Raw genomic sequence first — 15,900 nt, forward strand, 5'->3', positions numbered from 1 at the left:
TGCGAAAGCTGCCGAGCGTCCATGTAGCACCTACGCTCGCCCTCGATTTAAGGGACTAGAGATGGAGATAAAATTGTTTTTGTACTTGAAACAGGATGTGATCCGTACATGAAGGAGATTCTATATCATGCTCTGACCTAATCCCTAGGGTTTGGCAACGGTTTGGATCGGGTCAGATCGGGACCGAACATGAAGGCGGGATGTTTCTCGTGACCCGACCGGGACTTGATCCAAATATCACCTAATCGGTGATTAGTAATCACCCTTGAGTTTTTTTATTAAAAAAAATTATTTTCTTTTTGTCCTATTTTGCTCTGCCAATTGTCAAGATCTTGGTCCGCCGGCCACAAGAGGGCTGCGACGTCCTTGTTAGGCCTTGCGATAAGGGCCGAATTCAGCTCTTCGCAAAGATTAGGGTTGTATGCAGTCTTTGGATGGCGTGGCCAACTCTAATTTTTGTGATCGATGCTTGTTTGTTTAGTGAAAAAAAAAAAATTCAGAAATACTTTTCCTTAAAATGTTTCGTTATTTCAGCCAACGAGAGTGTTTTCAGGGTACATCACAATGACATGTGATCAAATGTTGAGTCATCTACAAGAGTCGTCATTTTGATGCCAACATGTGTCCAAGCTTGACATTAACATGATTAGATGACATAAAAATGACATGCTTGGGGAGGTCGGGACACTTGTCGGTGGATCACCCTTGCCGTAACAACACGCAAGGACGGCATAGTCCTACGGCTGTTTATCGTCTTCTAGTATTAGATTTGCTATTCCTTGTAATTCCAGATTTTCGAAATATTTCAATTTTTCTAATATGAGAGGAGGGATAAAGATAAAGACTACACTTGTGCAAAATTACTACTACACACAATCTACTTTGCTAGCATAATACTCCCCCACTCTTTTGCAATATATTCTACTGTTTGATGCACCTTTTGACCTTATCCGAGGTGATGGTTGAGCAGCGATCCGCGTGGAAAAAAGGGGGCCTTGGCAATGGTGGTTAGCGGCAGTCTTCGAAGGGGCCGGCCTCGCGAAAATGAAGGTCTACGAATCGAGTGAAGGTGAAGGTGATCGATTCTAAGCGAAAAGAGAGCGTTTTTTTATGCCTAATAGTATTATCAATCAAGTATTTCCCTTTTTTATTGATGGCAATTCATTTTTCACATGCCTTTATTTATTTATTAAAAATTCGACACTTACACAGATCTCCCTTAAATTTTAATGAATTACGCCACAAAGTACATTTATGTTGTCGACGGATAGATGATCTGATTGTGTTGCTTAAGTCATAAATTTTTATCGGAAATTATAGTCGAGTTATAAACTTGTGCTAGAAAGTGAAATTTATGAATGTTACGTGCACGATTTTAGGTATTGTTCGCTAAAAGAATCGATTGTACGTATTTTTTCAACCATAAAAATATAAAGAGATTACGTAATAATTCTAAAGACTTTCAATGTACTTTTTTCTCCCTGGAATTCAGTTAGTACCCGAATAAACTAAGTCAGCAACGTCTAACCGTTAACTACCGGGACTCGGCATTAGCCCGGCCCGCTCTCCGCACTGAAGATTTTGGGCGGGGTTTGGCCATAAGAAACCGTTGAAAGACAATGCCCTTTCAAGATTTTGTCACACCTGATTTGCCGATCATACTTCATACTCTTTGAGCTCAGTGAAAGCGTCGACCATGGCATCTCCTTCGTCTACTCCCCTCACAGGTTTCTCTCTCTTTCTCTGCGCGTGAGTTTGAACAGGAAACAGAGAACATCTTCACCATTTTAGTTTGCATTGACTATAGGGTGCTTTTTGATGATGATGATGATGATGAAGTGATCTTAACCTTTGTTTTCGAACCAAATTTTGCAGCGTCCCCGAAATTCCTGGGTCTTCTGAGTGCTGTTTGGGCCGGAAATCTTGGCTTACTCAAGGGTACATCTCGGCTTCTTCTTTTTCTTGCTGCCTCTTTCTTCTTCTTCGTTTTTGGCCCTTTCGGTCCGAGCTTTGCTTTCTTTTTCCTTTTGGGTTTCTACATAACGGGCTGCATCCGTCGAATAACATGGTGAAACAGAGTTGGCTTCGCAACTCGATGATGGGAGAGGGATGGCAAGAACTATTGCGGATGCTAAGGACGATAATGAATGTGGGGCGCTTCATTTTGCCGCGATGGACGGCAATATCGAACTGTGCAAGTACTTGTTGGAGGAGTTGAAGCTTGAAGTGAACCCGAAAGATGTCGACGGTATCCCAGCTTTTAGCTGTATCTATCTTGCTCCGTTAGTTTTTGATTTTGTGTATAAGAGTGAAAGCCTGGTTTTGCGAAACTTTAGTAATTTCCGGCTGCTGCTTCTCACCAGGGTGTGGCTACCCTGCATGGTTCACGATCGATAATTATTTGAAAATTTTGTTTCTTTTTAAGGTGACACTCCCCTTCATCATGCTGTTGGGTTTGCGCATATTGAAACAGCAAAGTATCTAATAGATCAAGGTGCCGATCCTGTTATACCCAATGATAAGGGTATGTCGGTATTGCATTACTCTGCTGGGTCAGGTAAGTCAATTTCTGTAAGCATCCCCGTTTACGAATTGCCACAATTATGATTCTTCATATTAAGTTAGTCATCTCTCTTTCTCTCTCTCACACGCACACGAAACAAGAGCGCGTGCACATTGCATCTTGTCATGGTCAACTGAAGATGGACATGCTTATCTGTGCTTATTTCTTTGCAGGGAACATCGAATTGATGAGCTTTCTACTTTCTAAAGGGGTCAACATTGATTGTCAAAGCTCTTTAGGCAGCCCTTTATTTTTTTCTGCTGGCTGTGGTCAGCAAGATGCTGTAAAATTTCTCTTAGAGCATCATGCCAACGTAAGCTTGAGAAACAATAAATCTCTTAAATTTCCTCTTTCGTCGCAGACTTTCGTGAACCTGAATATCTGTATCCATAGAGAGAGAGAGAGAGAGAGAGAGAGTTGCAAAACTTCGTGGATATGCCTTCTGCCTGTGCACTTGTCTTCATGAACAAAAGGTGGATTCTCCTTAATCTGTTTCATGATAGGGAACAATCTGAGACTTGTTTAATCAACTTAGAGCATATGCTGTATTCCGAGTAAACGTCTTATCGACAAACACATTTTCATTGTGGACACATCCTCATCTTTGGATGCATTAACGATGAAGGGGAGGGTGGATTGAAAGTTGAGATATTGCCTTATGATCACTAAGATATTACTTCGATTCGAGATGGCAAGGAACAGCTTGCATACATTTTGGCAACAAAAGAGGGAAACAAACAGTGAAACGTTTGAGAATCATTTCTTCGTTTGCCTATCACATTGTTAAATTGCTATCTCATGTCTCTTCTCCATTGATACTCGTGCTGAGCTTATTCCTTAGCAGTGACAGAAAAGGAGTTTTGGATTGTGGCGGAGCAGTTGGTATCTAATTTTGTCACTACTATTTTGCAGCCCAATGCAGAAATTGCTGATCGTTTAACTCCGCTCTTTGCATCTGTCACTAACAGTTCGCTCGAATGCTTAAAGCTGTTGATTCAGGTTTGTATGACTTTTAGACATTTAACCGTTAATATCATTTTGAATGTACACTTGTTGTTTGATCACTTTAGTTTCTTGTACGCCAAGCTACCTTTCTGTCTCCGCCATAGTCATTTTATCTTTTAACAATTTGCATAGGTTAGTTGACACCATATTGCCTTTCTTGCTAACATTCAAGTTCCATGGAAGACTCAATTTAATCCCGAAAGATTTACTGAAAGGGATTGTATCTGTTTACCCCTTTTTAATGTTCAAAAGTACCATTCATACTCGATTAAACAGTACCGTGGCTGCTCGGAACTCCAACTGATGCGCTTGCTTGCTTTTATCTGCTTAGGTCTAGCGTTGTAACTCCCATGTGCACATAATTTTGATGTCCATACAGTGGGGTGCCGAGGTGAATGTTACTTTGCCTGAAGAAGGAACACTTCTGCACGTTGCTGCTTCCGGGGGGAACCTCGACGTCATAAATTGCTTACTAGAAGCAGGAGCTGATCCCAATGTCCAAAACGAGGTTGAGCATTAAAGCTTTAGTACTCCTTAAGTTCTAACTTCTTCTTCTGAAAGCTTGTTTGAATGCAAATGCACTAATTTGCAGAGAAAAAAGGAACAGTTCTTTCGATTGATGATTGTTTCATATTTTTGAGCGGTCCGCGCTCCATGACAATTTATTAACGTGTTAGTTGTTTAAACTAAAAGCCATCACATTATGCTTGCACTTCAATATCTGAAAATTAAAAAGATATCTAAAATCCAAAGCTTATGAAAAGTTTCTAAATGACTAAACTTTATATGTTTTGAAACGTATTTGACATTGAATGAAGGTACAATTCCAACAATGAAAGAGAGGAAAAAGAGAAGCTACCCTAAACAACTAAACTTAAATTCCTAATCGCTAATCTCACTCATTATTTTCTTCACCTTTATCGAAGTAGATTCATCGAAAGGTCTTTCGGCAGTGGATCATTCATTAAAGGCCATGGTTTTGTTCTGGTCATCACAGGATGGGATGATACCCATACAACTCGCAGCGAAAAGTGGCAATCGCGCAGCCGTGGAGATGCTTTTTCCAAAGACTGCAAAAATCCAAACTATTCCATGGAGTGTGGATGGAATCATGGTGCATGTGGCTGAACATGGTGATATGCAGGTATTCGGGTCCCTGCCATGGGGATATACCAGATGGATCCATCATGTATGTGATGTATTTTCTTTCTCAGGCGAGTGGAGATGCAAAACAGAAAGCTGCAGAAGCAAGATCAAGGGGAGATGATGCTTTTCAAAGAAAGGACTATCAAGCAGCCGTAGGCGCTTACCAACAAGTAAGTTCTTCTTCTGATTCCACTTCCTTGCAAATGTATTGTCGTTTAGTCGACTCGTATCTCCTGTGCAGCAACGATAGAAACATCTTCTGGCTACCATGTTATCAGATATGGCTCAAAAGAATACATCTAACTATGAAGTGCTCCCGATCTGACTCGAATGAACCAACCCCTCTTTTGGTTTCATTGTCACAGGCAATAGACTTTGATCCAGATGACGCCACTTTGCTTTTCAAGCGAAGTCTTTGCTGGATTCACTTGGGACAAACTGAACTCGCTCTAGTTGCTTTTCGAATGGGGCCCGGAGGAATTTAAACTCCGGACCTCCAGCTCTGATACCATGTGAGATCTCGTGGGACCACTTCCAATTGTTCTAAAACTTTAAGCTACTAGATGAAGAAGTGTGGTTTAATAATTTAATATTCTTCTGTCCATGGAGAAGATTTCATGGTCTAAAATGCAGCAGTATCTGTTTCTGGCAAATGCATCTTCGGTTGCTGTTTTTAGTAAACTAGAAGTTTGCATGAAATATATATGAGTTTAGCCTTTGGACATGTTTTCTCGTCTTTGCGCAGAAGCTGTCGAAGCTGGAAGGAAGTTACATGGTATGGACAAAAAGAGCTCTTGACTTGAAATGCTCGAGATGCCGAGACCCAAACAAAACAAAAAAAAACTTGATGCTTGAGTCGAAAGGACATTACTTGTTTTTTTTTCGTTTTTTCCCTTTTTGAGCTTGTACGAATTTTGTCCATCAATTGCAGATAGTGTTCTTGGTAATGAGCTCCATGCAGTTTTGTCCGAGGTGAGGCTTGCTGTTGCAAGGTTTCGCCGTTCATCGAGCATGGTTTGCTCGGCCTTGGTCGTTGAGCTGTGCGACCGATCTATTTGGTCTTGGCTCGTCGATGGGCCCAAATGAAAGAATTGATTTTGCTTCCAAGTATCATAGTTGAAGTTTCACATATCTTCTCTAATGGTCTGTCGAGGCAAACCAGGGAAACTCGAACTGTTCCCTTTTTCGGCAAATCCATGACAAAAATAGAATGCTCATCCACTTCCATGTATAAACTTATACGTTGATTCATGACTCATCACACAACCCAACTAGGAAATTGGAGTCTCATCTGTTGATATTTCATTGCTTATCCAATTCCATTTCCATACTCAATCTGTTACCTCACAAAAACGTGAGGAGAAATAGCAAAAAAATCCTAGAACTATTGCACCTATTGCTCTTTTGCCAATTTAGTCATAGATTGTTTCATTGTGCCAATTGATTCTATTTGAGTAATTTTGGTTGGAAATCGTTGACATGATGGCCGTTGAGGTGGACATTTTTTAAATATTTTTATGAATTTTTATTTTTATTATTTTTTCTTTTTTTACTGTGATCGGTGAGGGTCGCAGCCCTTGCCTAGGTTTGGACGAGGCCGCCTTGCCAGATTTGGGCGAGGTCGCCTTGCCAAATCTAGGTGGGGCCATGGTGAGGCTAGCTTTGCCTAGATCTAGGCAAGGGCTCCATGACCCTCGCCAACCACAATAATAAACGAAAAAGAGGAAAAAGAGAGACTATAAATATATATTAAAATATTATTAAAGGTTGTCTGTGTTAGTGTTAGTCCTGCCGCGTAAGACAGTTGATGTCCACGTTAATGATTTGTAGCCAAAGTTAGTCGGATGGACTTAATTTGCAAAACTTGAAAAATAGTTAAAACTCAATTAGCACAATGAAAATATTTAAGACTAAACTGACAAAAGTACAATATTTTTAGGACTTTGTTGGTAATGTCAAATCGGAGAAACAATAATCACTTAAGTGCCCTCCGCGAGAAATTCCGATGAAAATAATTACGTGGCATTTATAATAAAATTTTTTATCCGGCATGGAAATTTTTTTAAAAAATTGAGTGCACGTAGACTTCCATGTGGATTTCTAAAACTAAAAATAAACTAAAAATGCTTACAAATTAAATTAAATTAAATTTGAAGATAAGTTTTTTTTTTTTTTTGGTCATAATTTGAAGATAAGTTAAAAAAAATTAAAAAGAGAGAGAGAGAGGGTTGCACGAGCGACGGGGCTCGCCAGCCTCTGGCTTGGGCTTAGCAGCTGGGAGGGCGTGCAACCCTCTTTTTAATTTTTTTTTAGCTTAACCTTAACTTTAGCTTATTTTGAATTTTAGTTCTATTTTTTTAGTCTAATTAAATTTATTTTTGCAACATTTTTAATATATTTTTTGAAAATTGATAATTTTTTATTGTTGATTGGACCTCCAGTGAGCCACGTCGATTTTAGATATTAACAAAAAAATAAATTGGCACTTAAATGACCGTTTTAAAAAAAACCTTTTTTTTTTGTCGAAAAATTGTCATTTAAAGTGACCATTTTCAAACGTTTTAATGCATTTCCAATATAGTAATTCTAGCTAATTTTGACCAAAATATCTTACGTGACTTTCCAATTAGCGCTGACCATCTTAAATGGAGCAGCCGGTATCGTATGGACTATTTTTATTTTTATTTGATTGTTTTATAATTTTTATTGATTTTTTAATTATTATTTTTTCTTCATAGGCACCGCAGGCCAAGGGCCACGAAGTTCTAGTCGGTCGATGGCGAGGGCGTCGCAACACTTGCCCAAGGGCTGTTGGCCCCGTCAGCCTTGTGAAGAAAACTAAAAAAAGAAAATAAAAACTAAAAACTAAAAAATATTTAAAAGATAAATAAAAAATTAGGAAATTTTTCAAAAAAAAAAAAAGTAGAAGATCGCGTCTACGTTAGCCACGCCATTTCTAGGCCACCACATCAATTATTTTCGGCCAAAATCGGCCGAAAGTAGTACATTGAAAATTCGTGAAAATGTTAGGACTAAATTGACATATTGATAAAAGGTATAAGACTAAATCACCATAACTGAAAGGTCTAGAATTGAATTAATAAATTGTCAAAAGACTTAATAGCAAATCACCACAATTGAAAGGTTCATGACTAAATTGGCTGTAGTACGATATGTTTGGAACTTTTTGAACAATTTTTTCCTTTTAAGATATACAGATGTTATGTAAATTAATTGCTTTTGCGCACATCTAGAATATTTAGGCAGATTGTGCATGTCCATTTGCTTGCTCATTCGCATGCCATTGAAAAGGCAAACTTGAAAGATATCATATCTTGCGTTAGTAATCTAGATTGCCTTTTCCTAAAAGAGTCTCAGGATTTGCATTTTTATCTAAGAAAAGAAATTACATATTGGCATTGTCTAATAGGAGATTTAATTTCCTCTTTTGCATTTTTCCTCTTTCGGAAGTTATATAAGAATACTAACGTTGTCATTTCCCATGTAGTCTATTTAAGCCTACATTTTACACACAATGTTTTAGGTGACTTTATGATAAATCTCATTTCTTTTTTTTTTTTCGATTCATTCCTCTCAGAGCGTACAAACCGACGGCCGCTCCTGGATGGGTCGAACCCGATCGATCGGCACTTCACGGAGGTGCCAACGGAGTCGTCGCAAGAGTATATTTCGCTTGCCGCTCACGGCGCTCGGTCGCGGCTGACATCAAATTTGCGACAAGAAAAGTATCAGTCCTACGTCTTTTTGCATGTCAAAGGACCAAGGAGCAAAAGTGAATCGTGCAGTCGATCTTAATATTTAATGTCTTTGGACGACTTCTTCGCCGTTGGACGCGCCCAGCTGATCGGGGCCGTCCACACCGAAGATTGTTTAGCGAATGTGAAGATGACGCCCCAGAAAGCACCGTTGATGGTGTCGCCGGAGCTCTGTCGGCATCCTCCCGCAGGCGCCTCTGCAAGGCAAAACAACCCATTCAATCATTTATGGCACAGCAAAAGCAAAAGCAAATTCTTTCCCCCGAAAGAAGTCTCTGATCTCTCTCTCTCTTCTTCGAAAGCACGAGGGAGCTTTTCTGCCCATAACAAACTCTCTGACCTCTCTCTTTCTTCCATTCGTTAAAAGCCATGACAGCGAAAGCGCGAGGGTTACACCGTCACGCGTGAACAGGTTCCCAACGCTGTACTGCTGAATGCGTCAGCCGGGGCTTCCCAAGGGGAGACGAAAACGAAAGAGACGGGGTTTTTCTCACTCGTGAATGGAGATTAAGGCCAGAGCCCGATTCGATTTCCTCTCGATGCCCTTTGGAAAGCCCGCGTTTTTCTCACTCGTGACGGTTGCCGCGGGACAAACTTTGTGGGGCGGCGACGTTGGGGGGTTATCGATCACCGCCGCCGGAAAATTCCGAGATGTTGGGCAGCCAAGGATTCGAACTTGACGGAGCACCGGCGGCGTCCGTACAATGTCCCGTGCTGGGTTGTCCTGGAATATGTACAATTTGAACTCGAAGCTGTGCGTAAAAAGAGGTGGAAAAGTCCATGAAAGTAAAGGAGGGATACAAGAGAGTCGTCGCGGCTCTATGGGCAGTCCATGAGCATATAAATATAATAAAACAACTAGTATTTTTTTTTTATAAAGTGAAACTTAATGGAGTGGAAATTAAAACAAAATCTTTTAAAATCTCCATGTACATATAAATATAATAAAATAAATATATATTTTTTCATATTTCCAATTATTTCTAGTGAAAGTGGGTTAGCGGATTTCTTCCCCCCCTCCTCTCATTTTCGTGAGCTAACGTCATTATAAAATTGCATCGGAGCCACTGCTCACTATCTACTTCTTTCAAAGACCAAATCAACCTAATAATTTAGGGTTAATACCACGAAAAGTATATTCATTATAAATTTATCTAAAATTATTTTTTTGAGCACAAAAAATTTCAAACTAGTACATCTGTAATCAATTTATCCCAAATCATTTTTTGACCACAAAAATTATAAATTGATACATTTGTGACAAATTATTTTCATTAAATTTTACCGCCAAATTGCTGAGTTGCATGACACGTGACAATTGATAGGTGTATTCGTTTGGGATTTTCACCTTTTATTTGTCACGGATGTATCGTTTTAAGATTTTTTGTAACATTAATCTAATTTAATAGAAACTAACAGATGATAAATTTGTCACGTGTATATTAGTCTGAGGTTTTTCCATAATAAAAAAAATTAGTTCGTGACGAATTTATTACAGGTGTACTAGTTTGTGATTTTTCGTGATCAAGAAAATAGGTTGAGCTAAATTTGTGCGTCACGTGTATACCGATTTAGTGGGTTTTCGTGTTATTAACTCAAATAATTTAATTTAATGGGTCCCACCATTGCTGCTTCTGTCACCATGTCGCACGCGGGGAAATGTCTCAGACGAAACTCGAACACGAAGCTCAGCAAACAAAAAACCAAGGAAGGAAAAGAAGAGACGAGAGCCGCCCATAAGGGAAGGGGAAGAGGAGGAATCAGATGGGTTCATAATGATCCGAATATTGTACGTTCGATCTTCATTAAGTGTCTGGCCAAACAAACAAAACTTTGAAGTACGATAACAATGGCGGTACAGAGAGAGAGAGAGAGAGAGAGAGAGAGAGGGAGATGCATTCAACCCCAGTTCTGCAATTCCGCAGGCGCCTCTGCAAGGCCAAACAACTCATTTACGGCACAGCGAGAGCATTTCTTTCCCCCCAAAGATGTCTCAGATTTCTCTCTTCTTCGAAAGGACAAAGGAGCTTTTCTTCCCAGAAGAGACTCACTCCCTCATCTCTCTTTCTTCCTTTCGTTAAAAGCAAAAAAGCTAAATCACGAGAGTTCATCGTCACGCGTGCGCAGGCTCCCCCAACGTTGTACAGGTGAATGCGTAAGCCGCGGGTTCCCAAGGAGAGATTCAATCATGAATGCGTGTTGACTTCCCTTGCTCGCCAGCGAAGAAGTTGAGACTGACTCTGTCTCTCTCTCTCCCCCCCTCTCGAGCGCCTCCACCAAGAGCCCCGCCGGACGTAGCTGCTCACTGAGGTTGAGGCGATTCCGTGCCCCGCTAAGATGGAGGAACAACCACGTTTCTCCATTCACGAAGCCCTCGCCGACGACGGCGCCGTCACGAGGGAGGAGTTCCGTGAGACGGTGATCAAGGCCCTCAAGGACTGCAGATTCTACGGTCCCGGCGGCTACGGCTTGCCTGGCAACGCCATCAAGTTGAGCGTGTTGGGGCTGTGGAAACAGGTTAGTTTAGCTAAACCAAGTAGTATCTAGATTAGGGTTTGTTGCTGTGCTGATTTTTTTTGTTTTTTTTTTGCTTTCAAATTTATTTTACTAGCATTTTGCTCTCGAGGAGAACATGCGGGACATGGTCTGCCCTTATGTCATGCCGGATGGGGTGAAAGAGACGGTTCCCATGGTGAAAGATGAGGAAACTGGGGTCTGCTATCGAGCCGACCATCTGCTCAAAGATTTTTGCAATGAGATCCTCCAAAAGGATTTGAACATCTGTGCCGACAAGGCTGTCGAGCTAAAGCATGTTCTTGCGACTGTGGATGATCTCTCTGCTGATGAATTGGGTGCCAAGATAAAAGAATATGGCATCACTGCTCCTGTCACCAGAAACCCTCTCTCCGATGCTTGTCTGTTCACGAGGAAGATAAAAATGTCCAAACACCTGGTGCCGCCTTTCCTCGATGAGTAAGTATCACCGGTAGATGTCTAATTAACTTTTTGTTTTGGTTTTACCTCTTGAGATTCACCGCGGTTCTTCCGCCTCAACCTTCTGTAGACTGTACATACGACCTGAACCACTAGACGCCGGCTATGAATACCTCGAGCCCCTGCTGCATAACAGCAAGGATCTTCCCGTTGCCACCGCTCATATCCGTCCGGCTTACAGGGAAAAGGTTGTCCATCCTGTACTATTATTGCATGGCATAACCTGTTTTAAGATCGCATTGCATGTAAGATTTGATTGTCTTGCTTTGTCAATGGGCTTAAATCGTGGTCTCCAATGCTGTAGTAGAGATCTTGTCATCTTCTACATCCGGCCCTTGCGTTTTGACCTGCGATGATTCTAATGCTTTTCACACGTCTAGATCGATCCTCGCAAGGAACGTCTGACCGTTCATCAGTTCACTGTCGCTGAGATCCAGCATTTTGTCGATCCGGAAGACAAAACCCATGGTAAGTTTTCTGCAGTTGCAGATGTGGAAACTTTTATGCTCTCAAGGGAACGAAAGATTTCTCACCAATCTGCGATTAGAAGACGGCTTGGTGAAGCAGTTTCAGAGGTTAGTTTGAATCATCTTTTGGACTTGATTTTTCTTACCCTAACTTGTTCACTTTGAGTCTCACAAATTTTGATTTTTGCTTTTAGGGAACTGTTAACAATGAGAATCTCGGCTACTTCATTGGAAGAGTCTCTTTATTTTTAACTCAACTTGGCATAGGCGAGGCACACGTGCGGTTTAGGCAGCGTTACGGCAACGAATTGGCTCCCCATGCAGCAGATTGTTGGACTGCTGAGATTGAGTGTTCCTATGGATGGGTTCAGTGTGCTGATATTGCAGATAGGTCGGCATATGATTTACGAACACATACGGTAAGAGCTATGCTGCCTTCTTTAAAGTATTTTTTCTTTCTGGAAGGCGCGGGTGTGAGGAATGCTGAAAGAAACAACTCACAGCTGCATCTTTTGTTATCTCAATAAGTGAAATGATTTTGTCGTGAGGTCCTCTCAAGTCTTTTTGGAATCCTTCCAGAAGTCTTTCTAATTTTTAGGTGGCAAAAGCAAAGTTATGGAATGTGAATATAAGCTGCCAACATGCCTAAGAAATTAACAATATTTGCTTTTCATTTTATCCATACTACTTCTTTCTATGCATCCGTGTTACTTCTTTCTATGTATCCCGTTATTGTGTTATATGTATCCTGCACATTTTGAGAGGGTTGAGAACTGGATAAGAGAAAGTTGAGAGATGTATATGTTCTGCTAACCATAGAGGCATCTAGTTGGAGTGATGATTGTTGTCGTTTGACAGGAGAAAATTGGAGTGTCTCTTGTTTCCCATGAAGAATTTGCTGAACCCAGAGAAGTGGAGGTAACTCTTCAGTCTAGTTAATTTTGCTGGCTGTTCTTGGAGTACATGGAGCAGGTTTCTGCACTTTATTTGTGAATGCTTGGGCATGCTATCATGAGTTACTAATTTGAGTATCAATGCAGAAACTGTTAATTGTTCCAAACGAGAAGAAAATAGGTCTTGCCTGTGAGGGGAATGAAAAGATGGTGGTTGAATCGCTCTTGGTATATGCTGGAGGTTCCTTGGTTTTTGTTCTTTTGCTAAATATATTCGGAATCTGTTAATATACTTTATGCTTGCATTTGTATTGTTGACACCAGGCAATGAGTGAAGAGGAAGCTTTGCAGATGAAGGCTGCTTTAGCATCCAAAGGAAAGGTTGCATTTACTCTGCGCATAATGGGGAGGAGGGCAACAATCCACGATGACATGGTCGAAATTTCTACGAAGAGGATGAGGGAACATCAGAGGGTTTTCACACCATCTGTTATTGAACTGTCTTTTGGCATTGAACGCATAATGCACTGCCTTTTTGAGCATTCTTTCTATACAAGGCCCGGCCAAGCGGGGAATGAACAAGTAAATGTGTTCCGCTTCCCTCTACTTGTAGCGCCTTTGGAATGTGCAGTTTTCCCACTGAGAAAGGCACCAGAGTATGAGTCGGTTGTTCAACTTATTAGCAGATCACTGACTGCTGCTGGTGTTTCTCACAGGAATTACATTGCAGGTACTTATCCGGTATAGCATTTAGGTTCTTAATGTCTTGCGCAAAATGAGTTTGTTTTGTACATATTTTACATGAAGCTTGTATCTTGGTCTCTCTCTTTTCTTTACTCACCACAGAAGGGGATTTTATCGAGGGGTGCTGATGCCTGTATCCTTGAAAAAATTGTCATTTATCATTCTAGGATCGGCTCCATCGGTTGATGGACTTCTTTTTTCTCTTTCCGTTTTAAGAAAAGAGTGGATTTTCTGGAGGGATTTGAATGCCTGTCTTCCTAAGATCGAGTTCTTTTATCCTAATGCTAATATCAGCTCCAGAATGAATTGGCATCTTCTCTTTTTCCCATGTTAAAATCTGAGCTATGATCTGTGGAAATTTCTGTGGTTTGTTACAGTTTTGCCGATCCGAGTGATGCACAAATGTCTTCTATGAGAACTTGTTTTGTTATGGAGCTCTATATTTGGGTTGAGATTTTTATCTTCTTATCCTTGGCGAAAGCATCAAAGTTGCATTGGATGATCACCCTGCTGCTGTGCCCTGGCTATGTTCACAGGCAACACCATAAGGGAGGCATATGCGAGAAACGACGAGCTTGGCGTGCCGTTTGCAATCACTGTCCATTTGCAAGTTGATGTGACCATTCGAGAGAGGGACAGCGAAGATCAAGTTCGAGTGAGCGTCGGGGAAGCGGCCTCAGTGGTGAAGGAGATGATCGATGGGCACAGGACCTGGTCCGACATATGGTCGAGTTTCCCACATCATACACCTGCATCTGCTGAAGAAGATGAATAGTCGAGTTGCTGATATCATTGTCTACTTAACTTTATATCAGTTAGAAGTTGGAATCAAACATCTCGCCCCTTCCTTCGGGGATATCCGAGGTTAGCAAACAAATGGTGTGCTTCTGACTTGTCTTTTGCTGGCTAAACATGCTGTTGTTCGTGTAGTTCTGTGCCGGTCTCTCTTCTCTTGATTTTCCGTCGCTAATTTCTCGTGGAGATTGTCTGAATTATTTGAGTCTAAAACACGTGAAATTTTGCAGTGTTTACATGTTGGTCTAGGGTGGGTTTATTTTGCCGAAAATGGGAATTTCTAAAAGCCGGAGGATAACATAAAAAGAGAATTTCCTATATCAATGAACATTTTGACCGTTATCATAAGTTCCTATATTTTACAATTTAAATGTGATATGAACTCAGAACTTCGATTTCTTTTTATAAAAAAAAAAGTAGGTTCATATTGAAATTCGACGAGTAATTCATATTCGAGCGCATTTTCTGATCTTATCTTAGATGAGGATAGACATCCATCGAAATTGTCTTACTGTTGAGTCTAAGATGCACGAAATTTTGCAGTGTCCACATGTGCGATTAGCGTATTTCTAAAAGCGAGGCACTAGTTTCCCGTGACTCTCATATGCAAAGCCCCCGCCACCGTCACGGCTTTTGCTCCGCCAAATGCATACATTAGGTGGAGGCTTTATACTATGCTCTAATCTGATCACTAGGTTTGGCAACGGTTCAAATCTGGCTTAGGACCGAACGTGAAGGCGGCGTGTTTATCGTGCCCCGACCAAGACCTGATTGAGATATAGCTTAATCAGTGATTAGTAACACCCTTAATTTTTTTTAATATTTTCCCTTTCCTTTTCTTTCCCTTTTTTTGTTTTTTTTGCCTATTTTCCTCTGCTGATCGTAAGGGTCTCGCTAGCCACAAGCAAGGGCCACGGCGTCCTTCTGGCCCTTGCCTCATTCAAATTAGTCGTCGTACAATACGTTTATGACTTTTTGGACAACTATCCAAATTACTCTATTTTCAATAAATTATCGATACATCAGAGTATTTTCTTGGACAATAAAGTTAGAGCACGAGTGTCACTAATCTAGTAAGGGACGTGTATGTTTGTTTGTTAAACTAATGGTGAACAATAGTCTTTTATTTTTTATTAGATTAAGATTAGAGGTGATCGATTTCGGGATGGGCTGGTTCCCATCCTAAAATCTGAAATCAAACCGGTCATGGTCTTTTTTCTTGTTTGTAAAATCGAGAATCAACCTTGTCCACCCGGGAACTAGACCAATCGGTCCCAGTTTGATTCTCGGGACAATCGAGGAACTAGTGACGTTCCCTTTTTTTTTTTTTTTTGGGTCTTCTGATAAGGTATTTAGCCTCTTTCCCAAATCAGCAACTCAAAAGTACAAAAGCCAGTTTTTGCTCATTCATTATACAGATTTTTCCATTTCAACATCCGGTGATATACACGTGAGTTGAATTAAGATAATTAGCTTGCTACGAGACCGCTAAGAAATAAAAAGTATATTATGGACTG

At 40.7% G+C, this 15,900-nt stretch overlaps 2 protein-coding genes across 2 annotated transcripts; both read left to right on the forward strand.

The window, feature by feature from the left end:
- The first annotated feature begins 1,568 nt into the window (after window positions 1–1,568).
- On the forward strand, window positions 1,569–5,199 carry LOC115747462 (putative ankyrin repeat protein RF_0381). The gene is made up of 9 exons (XM_048279068.1): window positions 1,569–1,727; window positions 2,078–2,248; window positions 2,426–2,557; window positions 2,737–2,876; window positions 3,476–3,562; window positions 3,948–4,076; window positions 4,566–4,712; window positions 4,783–4,884; window positions 5,080–5,199. Exons 1-9 carry the CDS (start codon window positions 1,697–1,699, stop codon window positions 5,197–5,199), a joined length of 1,059 nt encoding a protein of 352 aa, XP_048135025.1. The 5' UTR covers window positions 1,569–1,696.
- Window positions 5,200–10,827: 5,628 nt separating this feature from the next.
- LOC115747463 (glycine--tRNA ligase, mitochondrial 1-like) lies at window positions 10,828–14,502 on the forward strand. Its single transcript, XM_030683647.2, has 9 exons — window positions 10,828–11,007; window positions 11,102–11,463; window positions 11,555–11,672; window positions 11,865–12,059; window positions 12,146–12,370; window positions 12,810–12,869; window positions 12,992–13,072; window positions 13,169–13,574; window positions 14,125–14,502. Exons 1-9 carry the CDS (start codon window positions 10,828–10,830, stop codon window positions 14,361–14,363), a joined length of 1,866 nt encoding a protein of 621 aa, XP_030539507.1. The 3' UTR covers window positions 14,364–14,502.
- The last annotated feature ends 1,398 nt before the right edge of the window (window positions 14,503–15,900 follow it).

The sequence above is a fragment of the Rhodamnia argentea genome, chromosome 5 (genome assembly GCF_020921035.1).
Source record: "Rhodamnia argentea isolate NSW1041297 chromosome 5, ASM2092103v1, whole genome shotgun sequence".
Taxonomy (NCBI): Eukaryota; Viridiplantae; Streptophyta; class Magnoliopsida; order Myrtales; family Myrtaceae; genus Rhodamnia; species Rhodamnia argentea.